This window comes from Podarcis tiliguerta (genome assembly GCF_965153285.1).
Source record: "Podarcis tiliguerta genome assembly, chromosome: 2".
Lineage (NCBI taxonomy): Eukaryota > Metazoa > Chordata > Lepidosauria > Squamata > Lacertidae > Podarcis > Podarcis tiliguerta.
In genome coordinates, this window is record NC_139535.1 from 67339392 (window position 1) to 67355997 (window position 16606).

The 16606-nt window shown below is 40.1% G+C and overlaps 1 protein-coding gene across 11 annotated transcripts in view; it reads right to left on the reverse strand.

Moving 5' to 3' along the window:
* Window positions 1-16606, reverse strand: part of RAPGEF6 (Rap guanine nucleotide exchange factor 6) — a 146003-nt gene that overhangs the window by 25322 nt on the left and 104075 nt on the right. For 6 of the 11 annotated variants that reach the window (XM_083428779.1, XM_083428780.1, XM_083428773.1 and 3 more), the window contains 6 exons: window positions 11289-11529; window positions 10121-10504; window positions 8974-9185; window positions 6565-6688; window positions 5768-5791; window positions 1651-1871 (listed from right to left, as the gene is read on the reverse strand). In XM_083428779.1, coding sequence (XP_083284905.1) covers window positions 1651-1871; window positions 5768-5791; window positions 6565-6688; window positions 8974-9185; window positions 10121-10504; window positions 11289-11529 — 1206 coding nt within the window. The remainder of the gene's footprint in view (window positions 1-1650; window positions 1872-5767; window positions 5792-6564; window positions 6689-8973; window positions 9186-10120; window positions 10505-11288; window positions 11530-16606) is intronic. The other 5 variants (XM_083428781.1, XM_083428777.1, XM_083428778.1 and 2 more) reach the window with 1 other exon arrangement.

Below are 16606 nucleotides of genomic sequence, written 5' to 3' on the forward strand. Positions count from 1 at the left end.
TCACAATAGCTCCTGGCCCAGTACTGCATGTTTTGTAGTATGCACCTCTCTGACTGAGAGCTGCTGTGAACACTCAAGCCACCTGCAGCACTACTGGTCATTGGTGCATGGCAGCTCATGAAATCGTTAGGGATATATCTGGGGTTGGCTAGGGTTTAGCTTATTGGGTTTTGTGCATGTTGTGGATGAAGAAGGGAGGAAGAACATCAGCACAAATAAGTTTAGTTACAGTGATGATGAAGATTACTACAAAGTACTGAAACTTCCAGGACTGCTTACAGTTAAAAAAAATAAAACAATTGAACAACTAATAATTGAAAAAGCAGCAGAGTCTAGGAAGATCAGCAAGATAGGAATGGAACTAAAAGTACTAGAAAAAAACAAGGTCTTGTGATGTTAGAAAATGTAACATTCAGTACTAGGAGAATTCCATAAACAGTGTGCCATCACTGAAAAAGGACTTTCCTGGTTACCACCCGACAAACTGCCAAAGGCAGCTGTAATTTTTATAACCACTGGGCCAGGCAGAACAGTTTGTCATCCCTCTTACTGACAATTTGGGGCCAAGGCTGATGAAGAGAAACTTGCCCAAGGTCACCTAGGGAACTTTTCCAAACTGGGAAGCCTAGCAAAAAGGAAGTTGCAAGGAAATGTCAGAAGAGTCAAATATCTCCAGAAAACGTGGAGGTTATTAAAAACCACAATAATAGAAGCTTAGGTATATTTACTGCAGATCACAAAAGGTGCCCGAAAATTTCATGAGAACGTTAGTGTGGTTAATGAGCACGATCAGGTGCAAGAAGGATCCTTTCAGAAAACAAAAGTCTTCCCAAATGGTAAGAACAAAAAGGCACACAAACACCCAGGCACAGAAATAATGCAAGCAGGCTGAGGATTGTTTACAACAGTCTTCCCCAACCTGGTGCCCTCCATATGTTGACTATTAATTACGATTGCTTGCCAAAATTTAGATAACCTTAATAGTGCATTATATTTTGGAGTCTGTCTTAAGACGTTCGTTATTTCCTGAATAGCACAGGTCAGAGGTCTGTTTATAAACTCTTCCTCTGCAACAACCTCTGTTAATAGTCAAGGCATTCAAAAAGTGTCAGACCATCATGGTATATCACTCTCCTCTCTACTATTTTCCCATTTCCCAATGAAATAATTTCTTTACTTATGTCTTTCTAACTATTTGTCTGTGATAATATTTTATCCTTTCATTTTCTTTTCACTTACACTAGGCTTACCATTACCATTTCTTAATTCTGTAAAGTGCTAACTTGGCAAAAAAAATATTGCAACATACTATGGAATTTTTTGGCAGGCTAGTGATAGGTGCATAGATTAACAACTGAAGGTCAATGGTAAGACCTATAATTTCAAGTTTGTGCAAACTCAGTCAAAACTCAAATTGACAAGATGCCAAATATTCATCAAGGGTTTTGAGGTTGTTGTTCTTTTGCAGTATCTGCTTTTAAATATATATTTGGCCTGCATTAAAACTATGCTTAAGAGAAAGCCCATAGAAATGCACATAATTATGTAACCATAGAAAATTAAGTCTACAGAATGACACAAACATTCTTCCTAACTAACACCACAGACTGTTCAAGCTCAATTGCCTTCCTCAAAGTTTGCTTTACTTACAAGTGCTATACGCAGGTTCACACTGAAGCGACATTATCTGGAACTTTTCTTCATCCGTTTCCACATTCAGATTGGAGAGGTATTGTTTGACTTTCCTGGCCATCTGAGCGTCCTCATACAATTTTTTGGCATTTAGAAGGGAGCTGCGGCGGGCACGTTTTTTGTGTGCGCCTCCTTGAACGTCCAACATGTTTGAGTTTGTGCTGCCCTGACTTAGTGATCTGCAAGAGAAGACATCCAGGTAGTTAAGCTGCAGCCGCTTTAGTAGTGAGGAACCAAAGCAACAGACACTGAAGCACAAATACTCTTCCATTAAAAGCGCATGCTGATGTCAAGTTTAAAAAAAGATGAATAGTGTTAACAACATTTGTTCTAAAGCGATTTGCAAGACTACTGAGTTAATATGTCCAGAAGAGAATTATAAAACAAAAAGTGTGCAGGAAAATTTCTATGAAAGCTCCTCCTAACAGATGTAACCAAGGCTCTTCAGACTTACTGTATTTTTTGCTCTATAAGACTCACTTTTTCCCTCCTAAAAAGTAAGGGGAAATGTGTGTGCGTCTTATGGAGCGAATGCAGGCTGCGCAGCTATCCCAGAAGCCAGAACAGCAAGAGGGATTGCTGCTTTCACTGCGCAGCGATCCCTCTTGCTGTTCTGGCTTCTGAGATTCAGAATATTTTTTTTCTTGTTTTCCTCCTCCAAAAACTAGGTGCGTCTTTTGGTCTGGTGCGTCTTATAGAGCGAAAAATACGGTACACCAAAAGCCCCAATACTGTGTTTGGGACAGAAGATAAATTTCTTAACAGTTCTGAATTCGGTGTTAACGCAATTTGGTCTCAGAAGATTAGAGCATGAGCAAAATGATGGTTGAAATAGCCCTTTCTTCTCTCTCTGAGCTGTTCAAAAGCTTGCAAAATGTTTGCAGTAAAACAAAAATCATAATTCCATTGTATTAATAACTTCTGGTAGCAGGACTTTGCATAGGGGTAGGTGAGCTTCATTATTTTTACCATATTCCAAAAACTGGAATATCATCTTGTATTTATCAGAAGACAGCAATGTGTTCTCTGATAAACAAGTTGAGTCTGCCAAGAGAGATTAATGTAAGACTTTGCTGGGAGCTGCTATAATTTACTATTCTGCTTCTGAAATGGGAGCAACAACGACGGCTGTGATCAAGAGATTTGTGTGTGGAAGACCCAGGCACACTGCTAGATGTTTTTCTTTATGTTTTTATTCCAGCAGTCACTCTCTGAATAGCAAACTGCATTTTGAAGCACAGCAGTTCAGTGGGGGGAAACTGCTGGACAGGACGTGGCAACAATGTCACTCAGCTGCATGCATAAGGTGGACTCTTTGAATAGTGATCAGAGCTTGGAGAATTGGAACCTGGGATTCTAAAGATGATTATCTCCCGTGAAGACATGTAGTCTTCAATAACAACAACTATTACAAAATCTTTCTCATCACACCTGTAACAAAATTACTACCTTTGGTCAGAAACAAGCTTTACTCTCATTGAACAAAGTGCCCTAATAGTTAAATGGAAAATAAGACTGTCTTTAAAAGTGTGCGCCTTCCAAACTTGCAATTTTCTCCTGTTTTATTGTGAGACAGAAACGATAATTTATTTGTGGCCATTTAAACAATTCTAGGCATTATGCACTTAAACTGTGAGAGCTCTGATTCCTTCCATAATCTGTCCCTGAGCCATCTAACAAGCAGTCACAATGATCTGGAGAACTAGACAAATTCCTTCCAGAACTATTACTGCTGGGGAAGAAGCAAGTAAGATACCTCAGCTGGAGGGAGCTGTTTTGTTTTTGTTTTTTTTAATTATTGTCATGAAAGAGTCTGAATTTGAAAAATTATGTGTCAATAAAAGCAGCATGTTCTATAATACCAAATAGGAAGTAATTAGAAAGAAAGTAGAGACATATTTTCAAGCTGACACAGATATAAAAACTCCATATTTGTGAGACCCAGAGATCTTCTGAGGAAGATACGCAGATCTGACGTTCTTTGGCTTTACTGTTGAGTCAGTAAAGCAAAAACCGGGAGAACAAAATGGAAAATGAGAGAACTTAAGTGAGTGTTTGGGTAAATTTCCAGAGATCCCTATACTGAATAATAGAAAAGGAGAAAGATTTAAGGCCTCTGTCTCACACCGCAACAGGAACAGGAAGGGGAAAGGAAGTGATGGAAGATTTCTAGTAAACAAAGCTAGGAGAAACTGTGAAGAGAGTAAGGAAATGGATGTGAGGGAAAGAACTTGTGAAATTTCTGGTTTTATCTTGGGAAAGCTTCTGAAAAGTATAATCTAGTATATCAAGTAAGAAAGAACCTGTTTTTCCAATGAAAGCTACTAAAAATTCCATGTATATTCAGGCTTCTTCCCTGTCAGGGATCTTGCAGTTTTAATAACTTTGAGAGTATGTTTCAATTTAAAGGATGATCTAATTCCAGTATATGTCTCAAAAAGTACTTTGAACTGCAGGCTAATTGTATATATTTATTCTGACTGAATGGTATTTGGTACAAAAGTACTGCTATAGCAAAACAAAGTGGACCACCTATTTTTTATGAAACAAATTTTAAACTGTTAAACAAATTAGCTCAATATTTCAACAGGGGACACAGCCAAACAGAAAATGCTTTGAAATACATAACCTTAACAACAGAAGAAGCAAGATTTCAAACAGCAATAAACATTAGAATATGAGTTCTGAGAAGTAGAAATGATATTGAAAGAACAAGGGACACACTGAGTCAAATAATACATATAAAGGAACAACAGGTTTAGATAACACATATTCACAACAGAATGAAGACTGATCACTGATTTGTTGACATCAGAGCAGCAACAGGCTCAGAATGTTGTACAGATTTAACATGGGAAAGTTTCGTAACTATAAACATTCACAAACCACAAGATGGAAATACAAGTTATGTAACCTGGTGACTTTGGTTTGTTATACACCATGTTTTTGGTGTGTTTTTAAATCTTACTAACTAAAAAAATTTAAGTATCCTTTTTATTAAAGCATCATATTAACTCATGTTCCTTTAATTTTCCCAAGTAAAAGTTGAAATGCAAGCTATACAAGAAGTAAATGTATTTTTCTTCTTTACTGTCATCTGAATATTGAAAATCAAGAAGAGTGTTGGCTAAACTTTAGCCCACCAGCTACTGCTGCAGAACTACAACTCCCATGATCCCTGACTATAGACAGTATTGGCTACGGCTGATGGGAGCTGAAGTCCAACAATATCTGGAGGGTCAGAGGTTTCCCACCACTGATCTAGAAGAAACATCTATTCTTTGCCCTTCCCCCATTATTAACAATTGAAATCTCAATCTTGTCCATTCCAGAAATCAAAACTGAGTTTTTGGAATGTTATAAAAGGGTGAAATAATCTATTAAGGGAAATAATTTCAAGTTCTTCTCTGCAGATTCCATATCTCAGGAATATGATCTCATTTAGTTACAGACAGCATAGAAAACCATACACACATAATCACTCTGATCCAGTGCTATGGTCTGGGCACAGAAGCCCTCTTGTCAAAGGGCTCTTCACTGGAGATCCATTCCTGGTACGCAGACTGCATGGATGTCTCTAGGTGCTGATGACAGAACTTTGTGGCTTCCAGGATCCTTCATACAAGTGGCTATCAAGCTGTTTTCCCTTCTTTTACAGCCCAAGGTAGTGACATTTTCAAGCACATAGCTGGATTTTCTAAGTAAATCTATGATTTAGAACCATGGAATGCCTCCATGGTAGGGGCAGGGGAAGTTGGACATTCTTTAATAGACGTTTAATGCCAAAGTTTTAAAGTTATGTTAACCTCATGTGAAAAGGATAAGCTCACTATGATTTTGTTTTGTAAGAGCAATAGAAAAGACCTCCCCACCCATGAGTGCATTCAGGTTTGTTAAGAATCCATGTTATCGTCGTGGGCCTGTTTTTCCTTAATTTTGGGAATAGTTAGAAACAACTGTTGCAGAGTTAATAAAATGCATGCTATTGTTCAGATGCATGCATTAATGAGGATGCAGCATGTTAAAATTGGCATAACTTTTTTTGAGTCTTAGTTGCATTAATCTCTACACTTACCCCAAACTCCTCCACCTCTTCTTCCTGTAAGCAAGAGCCATATACAATGAAGCATGTATTTAAAAAGAAAAGCAAAGGGGGAAAATCACAGTTGAGAGTCAGAAAGGAAGAGGATGTAGACAGGAAAAGAGAGAAATGAAAATTTCAATTAAGTAAAAACAATTCTCAAAACAGTGACACACATTTTTCAGTGGAATAGAGACAGAATTTGTTACTATGTGCAGTGAATACACAAGCACAGAGAACCAAAGGGTTGGGAGTTTAAAAGACCATGGATTTTGAAGGAAACCTCCACTTAGGTTGGCATGTGCTGTTTTTCACACATCACTCACTCCCTTTCGAACCTACAACCTGATCTCAAGGGCAGTACAAATTAATGATCTATTGTATCCTGGCACTGATCATATTACAACTGAATTTTTAATAAGAAGTTCCATTTTACTGGGTTACATTTTCAATGCCAATGATTACTCTGAATTGCCTAACCTCTTTGACTTAAGATATTCCTGTGTTTTTCCTATTATGATACTTTATCCTGGGTGAGATGGAAAGAGCCCTAAGCTAAAAACTTCATATATTTAAATACTGTACGCCAAATGTTATTTAAAAACTTTTGTAAACCTTCACTTAAGCATTGCAATCAGCATTAATCTACATTTGTTTCATATTCACTTTCCCATGATAAATGTTAACAAACAATGAAATTAAACAAAAAACAAACATGTGAACATACACATATTGTTTCCTCCACACAAGAACACCTCCCTGCACCCAAATTTCCATTTTAAATGCCATACCTTTGTCTGAACATTACTGCAGGATCCATATTAGCAGAAGTCATTCTGATGACTTGACGAATCTCTTTGGCAATCATTCTGAGCTTCTCGAAATTTACCAAGCCATCCACCCTTGAATCATTTCCTATACAATTAAAATATGTGCAAGAAAACCTTAAGAGGGTTCACAACACTTCGGAGACTGACATGTTATTTCTCTCATATATCACAAGCCACCATCAGATGTCAAAGGTCTCAAATTCAAGTGTCGTTAAAACCACAAGAAGATGTAAGGTAGAGTATGGATGCCAGTCAAAATGCTAACTTTACCCTCACTCAGTTGTTTTTATAGTGGCAGCTGTCAGCAGAAAGAAAATGTTACAATTGGACTGTGTTCGCTTTGATTTTCCAATGATAAACTGATAGCAACAAGGTTATTGCCCTTTAAAAATGGTTCTACCTCTTAATTTAGGGAGGAAAGAATTCATCTTCAACAGTTTTCAATTCTTTCAGACACAGGAGCCAATGCTAAGCCAAATATGGGTATATACTCTTAATTTTTTACTGTTAATTTTCATTTTTCTCATAGTTTTTGAGAGTTAGGGTGACAGATGCAGGGAGGCAGGGCCCCTATACTGCAATAGCGATATAAAGTGGGGATTTTGACATGTGTAGCTTGTTGATCGGGGTGATGTTGTACCTACTGAATTTCCTTCTTCATTGCAGTGATTAATAGTCAAACATCTGATGTTATAATGACATCAGGTGACTGTCAAGGTTAATATGTGGGTGAAGGAGGAGTCCAGTTTGCTAATGTGTTCCCCACACAGAATGTGCGGGTGAAGCAGGATGTGACGGAAAAGTTTGTTTTGCTGGGCAGTTTTTGGTCCCCAAGTGTTTTCTTTTTCTTTTTCCCTGCCAGCAAATGGTTACCGAATGGCAGCCTCTGACTGGCCGGGGCTCCAGGTGAGGGGGTTGAAAAGGAGAGGATTTGGAGAGACAGTTTGGTAGTTTGGGATAGAGGTTGGAAGAATAGGGTGGGAGATAGGGAGTGAGAGGAGCGAAAGTTGGTTCTGGGTAGAAACATCCACACTGAAGAATATATCAAAAGCTAGAGAAAGGAGGCTCTGAGTTTAGTGTGAAGGACAGTATGTGGTGTCCTGTAAGAGTAATTAGGCCAGGAATTAACTGGGAGGCTGAGGTTGAGCCAGGAGAAGTAGAAGCTGTGATAATACAGTCTACTTAGGGCTCATTCCAGTCAGGAGGGGAGAGATTCCTCTACAAAAAGAGAATATTCCCAGACCAGTTAAGAGGGGTGTGGTGATCCTTTGGGTCTGTTACTTGGAGTACCTCAGGAGTAGGGTTGTCAAAGGGGTGTGTAACTGACAGAAAACACCACCTTGTTTAAGAACCAAAGTATTAAGCAGCAACAGCTGTGCAACAACTGAGAAAGAACTGAAGTGAAATACAGTAGCATTATAATCTGAAGTATCCCATGTTTTACCCATTTTGTGTCATAAACTCCCTTTGTTAAATAAAAGCTCTCTTGTTTATTTGATCAAATCCTGCCTGAGACTCCAAATTATTAATTTTTTCCTTACACAAGTCCCCCCACAAGATAATCTGGGGTAGTTTGTAGGAATTGGTGGAATTAGTGTTCTGTGAGGTGGGTGCATTATATTTAAGTGAGGGCAGGCCTAACGGCACCAGGGGGGAAAGTGCCATTGCACCATCACACAGGACCCAGCAGGACTGAACTTGCTGCTCACCAGCTGACATCACTGAGTGATGTCAGCGTTTGACACATGGGCATGGTTTAAGCAAAAGGGCATTATGTGCAAATATTGACCTGCAAACTGAAGGTTTCCCACCCCTGAATTCAATCAAACACATCTACCCACCACCACTCTCTGTATTCACTTTACTACCACCTGGTTTTAAATTGTCACGACCAAGAATCTGACATCTCTCCCATTAAAACCATGCTGTCAATTGGTGTTATGTTCATTTGGCCAAGCTTTCAGTGACTCCTAGAGGACAGATTCTGTTGGATGCTTGCTACTAGAAATAATCAGCATTATAAGCCAATAAAAAATAAGGAATTGCAGGCATTGTGTCTCATGAGGCTCTATAATAATGACCCTACCTAGACTCTGAGATCATCAAGATCATCATCTGAGGCCCTTCTTCATTTGCCTCCTCCAAGAGAAGTCCAGGGGTGGCAACATGAGAATGGGACTTTTCTGCAGTGGTTCCCCATTTGTGAAATGCTCTCCCTCTGCTTACAGTTTTCTATGTGCACCATAGTATATTTAATCTTAGCCCTAATCATGTCCTCTTTGGCAGCAAACCTCAGATCCCTTGGCGCAAACCAATGAAGTATTAATATGCAATTTAATAAGCTGGCTCATTACTTCTCTGTGGCATTACCTTCATGCATAAATGTAATATCCTTCTTGACAACAGGAAAGAGTGGAATAATTGGAGGCTGCATGCTCTGACTGCTAAGGATGTTGCGATACTTTGCCATGTTTCTAGATGGATCAAAAAGGTCTTGAAGATCTCGTAGGTGCTTTTCATACTTGCTTGGTAACTTTTCCCATGTACCCCTAAGTCGGGCTACTGGTGCCAGATTAAGACCACTGCAAGAAATAACTCTCACATTACCAGTTATCAAAGAAAAAGAAATTCATACACCCTATTCAAAAGACTATGCTCCTGACCCACATTAATATCCCAGGATATAGAAAGGAGCCTCCTCCAAACCATAAAAAATATTGTGATACGAGTGAAATAGTGTGGATAAAAGAATGCTTTCTGAAGTGAAGGTTTCCATGAGGTTGGGTACAAAGTACGCTAGCTTGTCCACATGAAAAATTAGTTGACTGATTATCTTGAACCTGGTTAATAAATTTTATCAATAATATTATATTCCTGCAATTAAAGATGTTATTGTACATTTAACTAAAATGTATGAAGAGTCCATGTCTATAAACAACACATTTCCAAGAGTCATAAGTACATTTTAAAGTTTCTTTTTCAGTAAACTTCTATCAGTATGTTAGGTAAAGGTACCCCTGCCCGTACAGGCCAGTCATGACCGACTCTAGGATTGCACGCTCATCTCGCTCAAGAGGCCAGGAGCCGGCGCTGTCCGAAGACACTTCCTGGTCACATGGCCAGCGTGACGAAGCTGCATCTGGCGAGCCAGCACCAGCGCAGCACACGGAAACGCCGTTTACCTTCCCGCTATAAAGCGGTACCTATTTATCTACTTGCACTTAAGGGTGCTTTCGAACTGCTAGGTGGGCAGGAGCTGGGACCGAACGACGGGAGCTCACCCTGCCGCGGGGATTCGAAACGCCGACCCTATGATCAGCAAGTCCTAGGCACTGAGGTTTTACCCACAGCGCCACCCGCGTCCCATCAGTATGTTATAACATACCTATTAAGTTACCAAGCACATCCCAGATCCGCCAATAACTATTCAAGTTCTGATATTAAGGCTATGATCAGGCACTTCATTTTAATTCTAGTTTTCTACTACTCTGCTATCTATCAAAAGAGAATAACCTACCTTATAACAGCAAACATAGAGTTGAAATTCTTGCACTCTCGACAATGGAGAGCAATTTTTATGAAATGTTTTACGATCTTCATCCTTTTAAGCTGGTTTGGCTCTGATAAAATTTCTGTGGCAACCCAAAATGTCTCTTGATTCATAACATCCTCAAACTGTTTTAGATTAGCATTCCCCGTTTTAGATTCAAGTTTATATAGTTCATCAATATATTCAGTAGGTTCAATGTTCCGAAATAACTCAAAGTCTCTCATTGATAGCTGGGTAGCTACCTCAATGGTGCTCAGCTGTAAAAGGGAAATCTGGCTCTCTCTAAGCAATTCTTGAGCATCTTCATCTGAGCATAGAGTCTCAGTTTCCATATTATTTTTCAAGTAATACCTAAAAAGCATTGTTAGAGAAACAAACATTTAATACAAATTCAGAAAAGTAGCAACATAGCTAAACATAGCTTCCCTGCAGTAGCAGAGGGCCTTGTTGCACCTCCCTGCGGCAGCAGAGTGTGCCACCCTACCTTCCTGCCATGGTGGAGGGTGTGCCATGCTTCCCTGCAGCAGCAGAGGTGCCTTGACAAGGCTCCCCGCAGCGGTGGAGGGCCTTAAAATGTAAGGAATTCAGTAGTTCTTGCTTGTGAGTAGACACGCATTCGCTTGCACTGCTTACCAAAAAACACCCTCCCCATCATTCCCACATAGTACCCAAACTCCCATTTCAGCATAAAGGTAGCCAGCTAAATCTTCTCCCCTCCATTACCCCCACACACATACACACATACACAGAAGGGCCCCCCAAAAGCCCTCATCCTAGCAATCTCTCCCTTTTTATCAAAGTGAAGGAGGAAGGGCAAGCAAGCAAAAAGATAGTCTCCTTGAAATAATAATTTAACAAAATTATTTCCATCTTTTGTTCACCGGTATATTGCCTTGTTGAAACACTTATCACAATGTTATTTCAATTCAACAATATGACAATTTATCACACAGCCCTAGCAGGGATTAAAATCCTGGTCTCTCAACACTAATCCAACCACTGTACTCCACTGGCTCTTCTAACATTAGAGAAAGTAAATAGTGTTATGCTCATTAGAAGAGATTCCTCTTTTTATTTTATTTTTCTGCAATTTTCTTACTTCTGTCCTTTACTTAAAAGATGCAAGCATACCTACCTTCCATTCAGCTGAATCCGATCGGCTAACTTTGAGAACTGATCAGGAAGCCTTCTCTGTTTGATAACTCCTTCGGGACTCACAGAAACCTCACAGAGAGAATAGGTCTCTGAGCCTCCTGTCAAATTGAATTCGTGGACTGCATGGCTTACGACTTCTTTTGCTGTAGTGTCTTTGCTTATGATAATGTAACAACTCTGTTGATCAGCTTTGAAAACTCTTATAACCTGATCTGGAATGTCTAGGTTAAAAAAATTAGAAGTATACAGTTATTTCCCTTAAAATGGTGTTTAGTTTTTATATATATTTATATATATATATATATATATATATATATGCAGGTTTTGGTGTCCTCGGGTGTCTTCCCGTGTAAAAGTTGGGGTGTCTAGGCGACGTTTCGACGAGGTCTCACTCGTCATCTTCAGGCTGGTGCTTTCGGCTTCTTGTTACTGGAACAGAGCAGGATCTCAGTGTTTGAGTTCCTATAAATACTGTTGAGGAGGTGTGGTGTATAGCCTCCAATGTTCTGGGCAGAGAGGAGGTTCCCAGGCTAGTGTGCCTTTTCTTCTTTTGTTCCTTAATTACTTGAGGGATATCTTGAGTGATTTCTTGAGTGATTTCCTGAATCCCACTTAGGTGGGTCATTAGGTGTGGATTAGTTGCTAAAGCCTTCGTGTCTTGAACTCTTGAACTTTGTGAAGAGTTTTTCTGAGAAGATGGCTGTACTGCATTAGGTTGTGCTCTGGCTTGGCTTCGTGTATAGGGGCGAGCTGTGGTTTTGTGGCCTGTGCCAGCCAGATCTGTGTAGGGATTGCAGGGGGGTGCAGCATCCGGAGGTGCCACCCTGGTTTGGCTACTGGATGGTGTCTGTAATTTATCTGTGGAGAGGGTCTGGGTTTGGGTCTGGTGTGGTTGATTGGTGATGGCGTTCTGTGTGCCTCTGGATCTGGTGTCAGATTTTGTGGGGAGGGCTAATTTCCAGATGTCTGGCAAGCGGGATGTGTCGTCACGCTTGTTCATGTTGTGAGGGTGTTTCTCTATCTCGATGGCTTCCATGATTATTCTCTTGTGGTGATGTTCCATGTTAAAGAGCAATTTGGAATCTGCAAAATTAATTTCGTGTCCTGTTTCTTTCATGTGTTGGAAAAGAGAGGAAGTTTTTTCTTCTTTTTTGACGGCATTCTTGTGTTCTGCGATCCGTGCATTTATTCGTCTGTTTGTTTGTCCAATGTACGTGGCTGGGCAGACTTTGCAGGGTATTTCATAGACCCCTTGGTTTTCCAACTGAATTTTATCCTTGGGGTTTCTGAGGATATTGGCTATTTTTTGGTTGGTGCAAAAGGCTGTTTTGATATTGTGTTTATGGAGGATTTTGCTAATTTTATCTGTAGTGCCCTTGATATAAGGAAGGAGGGCTATGCCATTGTTTTCTTCTGTGTCTTGGTTTTTGGGGGGTGTTTCTTTTTGGATTAGCTTCGTAACCCTGTTTTGCTGGTATCCATTGGCAATTAACACATTTGAGAGATTCTGTAACTCAGTTGTCAAGTGGTCTTCGTCAGCCAGGCGTTTGGTTCTGGAGATGAGAGTCTTGGCTACGGAGTTTATTTGTGCAGGGTGGTGGTGTGATTGTGCATGTAAGTAGCGGTTGGTGTGTGTTTTTTTCCGGTAGATAGTGTGTCCTAGGGAGCCATCAGGTTTTTTGTAGATTAGGACGTCAAGGAAGGGAAGTTGGTTGTTGGCTTCTATTTCCATAGTGAATTGTATTTTGGGGTGTAGGCTGTTGAGATGTGTGAGGAAGCTATCCAGTTTTTCCTTCCCGTGTGGCCAAATTACAAAGGTGTCGTCAACATATCTGAGCCAAAGTATGGAAATAGAAGCCAACAACCAACTTCCCTTCCTTGACGTCCTAATCTACAAAAAACCTGATGGCTCCCTAGGACACACTATCTACCGGAAAAAAACACACACCAACCGCTACTTACATGCACAATCACACCACCACCCTGCACAAATAAACTCCGTAGCCAAGACTCTCATCTCCAGAACCAAACGCCTGGCTGACGAAGACCACTTGACAACTGAGTTACAGAATCTCTCAAATGTGTTAATTGCCAATGGATACCAGCAAAACAGGGTTACGAAGCTAATCCAAAAAGAAACACCCCCCAAAAACCAAGACACAGAAGAAAACAATGGCATAGCCCTCCTTCCTTATATCAAGGGCACTACAGATAAAATTAGCAAAATCCTCCATAAACACAATATCAAAACAGCCTTTTGCACCAACCAAAAAATAGCCAATATCCTCAGAAACCCCAAGGATAAAATTCAGTTGGAAAACCAAGGGGTCTATGAAATACCCTGCAAAGTCTGCCCAGCCACGTACATTGGACAAACAAACAGACGAATAAATGCACGGATCGCAGAACACAAGAATGCCGTCAAAAAAGAAGAAAAAACTTCCTCTCTTTTCCAACACATGAAAGAAACAGGACACGAAATTAATTTTGCAGATTCCAAATTGCTCTTTAACATGGAACATCACCACAAGAGAATAATCATGGAAGCCATCGAGATAGAGAAACACCCTCACAACATGAACAAGCGTGACGACACATCCCGCTTGCCAGACATCTGGAAATTAGCCCTCCCCACAAAATCTGACACCAGATCCAGAGGCACACAGAACGCCATCACCAATCAACCACACCAGACCCAAACCCAGACCCTCTCCACAGATAAATTACAGACACCATCCAGTAGCCAAACCAGGGTGGCACCTCCGGATGCTGCACCCCCCTGCAATCCCTACACAGATCTGGCTGGCACAGGCCACAAAACCACAGCTCGCCCCTATACACGAAGCCAAGCCAGAGCACAACCTAATGCAGTACAGCCATCTTCTCAGAAAAACTCTTCACAAAGTTCAAGAGTTCAAGACACGAAGGCTTTAGCAACTAATCCACACCTAATGACCCACCTAAGTGGGATTCAGGAAATCACTCAAGAAATCACTCAAGATATCCCTCAAGTAATTAAGGAACAAAAGAAGAAAAGGCACACTAGCCTGGGAACCTCCTCTCTGCCCAGAACATTGGAGGCTATACACCACACCTCCTCAACAGTATTTATAGGAACTCAAACACTGAGATCCTGCTCTGTTCCAGTAACAAGAAGCCGAAAGCACCAGCCTGAAGATGACGAGTGAGACCTCGTCGAAACGTCGCCTAGACACCCCAACTTTTACACGGGAAGACACCCGAGGACACCAAAACCTGCATTCCTGTACCCGTGAAAATCTACGAAAGCAAATATATATATATATATATATATATATATAGCTTTGTTTTCTGTCACAATAAATGGCTGATTCATGTAAGCATATGTGTACTATTGTTTGCTCAGCAAAAGCAATGAAAATTTACACTGCATGTATCTTTAAAAAAATATATTATTTCTTTCTACAGCCACAAATTTATTTTTAAGGTTTTGATTCTCCCTGTGCCCACTGACCATATAGGTAGCTCTTTGTTCTGGACCTTCAGCGTTACATAATGCTAACGTAATTTAGAAAATAACTGCACTTGACGATTGATGTGGATTATGACAAGTAGTAAGTGTATCATAAATCAATGAGGCTCTAAGCTTCAAGTTTAGTTTATTGATTCATTTTTCTTAGAGACAATTTACTCTTTGTGAAGCTGAATTGGTTTGGAAAATTCAGCTGATAGGGTGCAGAGTGCTATATAATTTAAATGACCACGTGCTTCTTTTCTTCATGTTGCCCTGTATCACCAAAGTCAATTAACAAACTTATAAAATGGGCTTTTCCGAAGAGAGCCAGGTGTGACTCAGTCTCAGACAGATCAGATTTTAACATGCAGATAAAACATGGCTCGTGGTGCAGGTGGTAGTAGAGAACCACATGTGTAGAATCCCTGTCCTTGGAAAACCAAAACTAGCATATAGCAAGAGAAGACAAGGACAACTCTCTTCTCTTTCCAAGAGCAAAAGGTTTTTTTTAATTATTATTACATAGGACAAGCTGTCGTCAACCTGGTACCCTTCAACTGTTTTAGACTACAACTCCTGTCAACTGGGGATGGTAGGAATTGTAGTCCACAAAATCTGGAGGACAACAGGCTGGCAAAGGTTGGCATAGGGCAACATTGAAATCTGCTATCTTCCACCTGCAATCTGAAATGGTACAGTATGGGAAAGACTAAACTATATGTTTTGGCTGCATGTCTGAATCAGACAGTTACACAAGTAATTAGTTCCCAACAGCTGGCATTCAAATTTGCTATAAAAGCACAAGCCCTATAAATTCATCCTCTTTCTCTCTCCTGTTTGACGTGTTCAACAAAAGCAGTATTTCTGAATCATTCTAATGATTTGAACTCAGTAGTATTTACATCCAAAAAGGCATGTATAGGATTGTGCTATAATTGTACTTTCACCACCCTAAAACTACCTTACTATAAGATAGCAAGTCCTGTAACCTTTTGCAACTGCCCCCCTCCAAAACAACAAAAGAAAACAAAACTGCTACACCTTCTTCATTCCAAAGATACCTTAGAAGGTGTAATTTTGGGTCTCCTCGGTCCTAGTCCAGCAATCTTACTACTAAGTCACAATGGCTCTAATGGAGTTACAGTGGTACATCAGGTTACATATGCTTCAGGTTACATACGCTTCAGGTTACAGACTCTGCTAACCCAGAAACAGTGCTTCAGGTTAAGAACTTTGCTTCAGGATGAGAACAGAAATTGTGCTCCGGCAGCGCGACAGCAGCAGGAGGCCCCATTAGCTAAAGTGGTGCTTCAGGTTAAGAACAGTTTCAGGTTAAGAACGGACCTCCTGAAGGAATTAAGTACTTAACCCGAGGTAACACTGTATTTCTATCAATCCTAACCGCAAAGATAGTATGGACAGACATGGAGAACTTTTTTCAAAAAATCTGCAACAGTCACCCTTCCTCCACACAATTTTTGCACCTCCATGTAGGCCACGTACTTCATGTACTTTTGGTACTCCACTGAATTAATCTCTGTCCTGCATACATGCATTTCTCAAAACGTGACTGTCATGACAAGGTAGGTATTTTATAGGAAAGGGCCATTATATTTATGAGAAACTTTAGGAACAAAAGTCAGCCATCTCTAATCCTCAAAGGAGCAATAATTTAGAGTATGTTGCAAGCTAATACTTGCACAGCGATCAAAGAATTATTACATAGTCTGACTCACACATATGTTGAAAGATTAGACACTGAAAGATTATAGACACTGAAACAAAACAGGTTCAGCTATACTTCT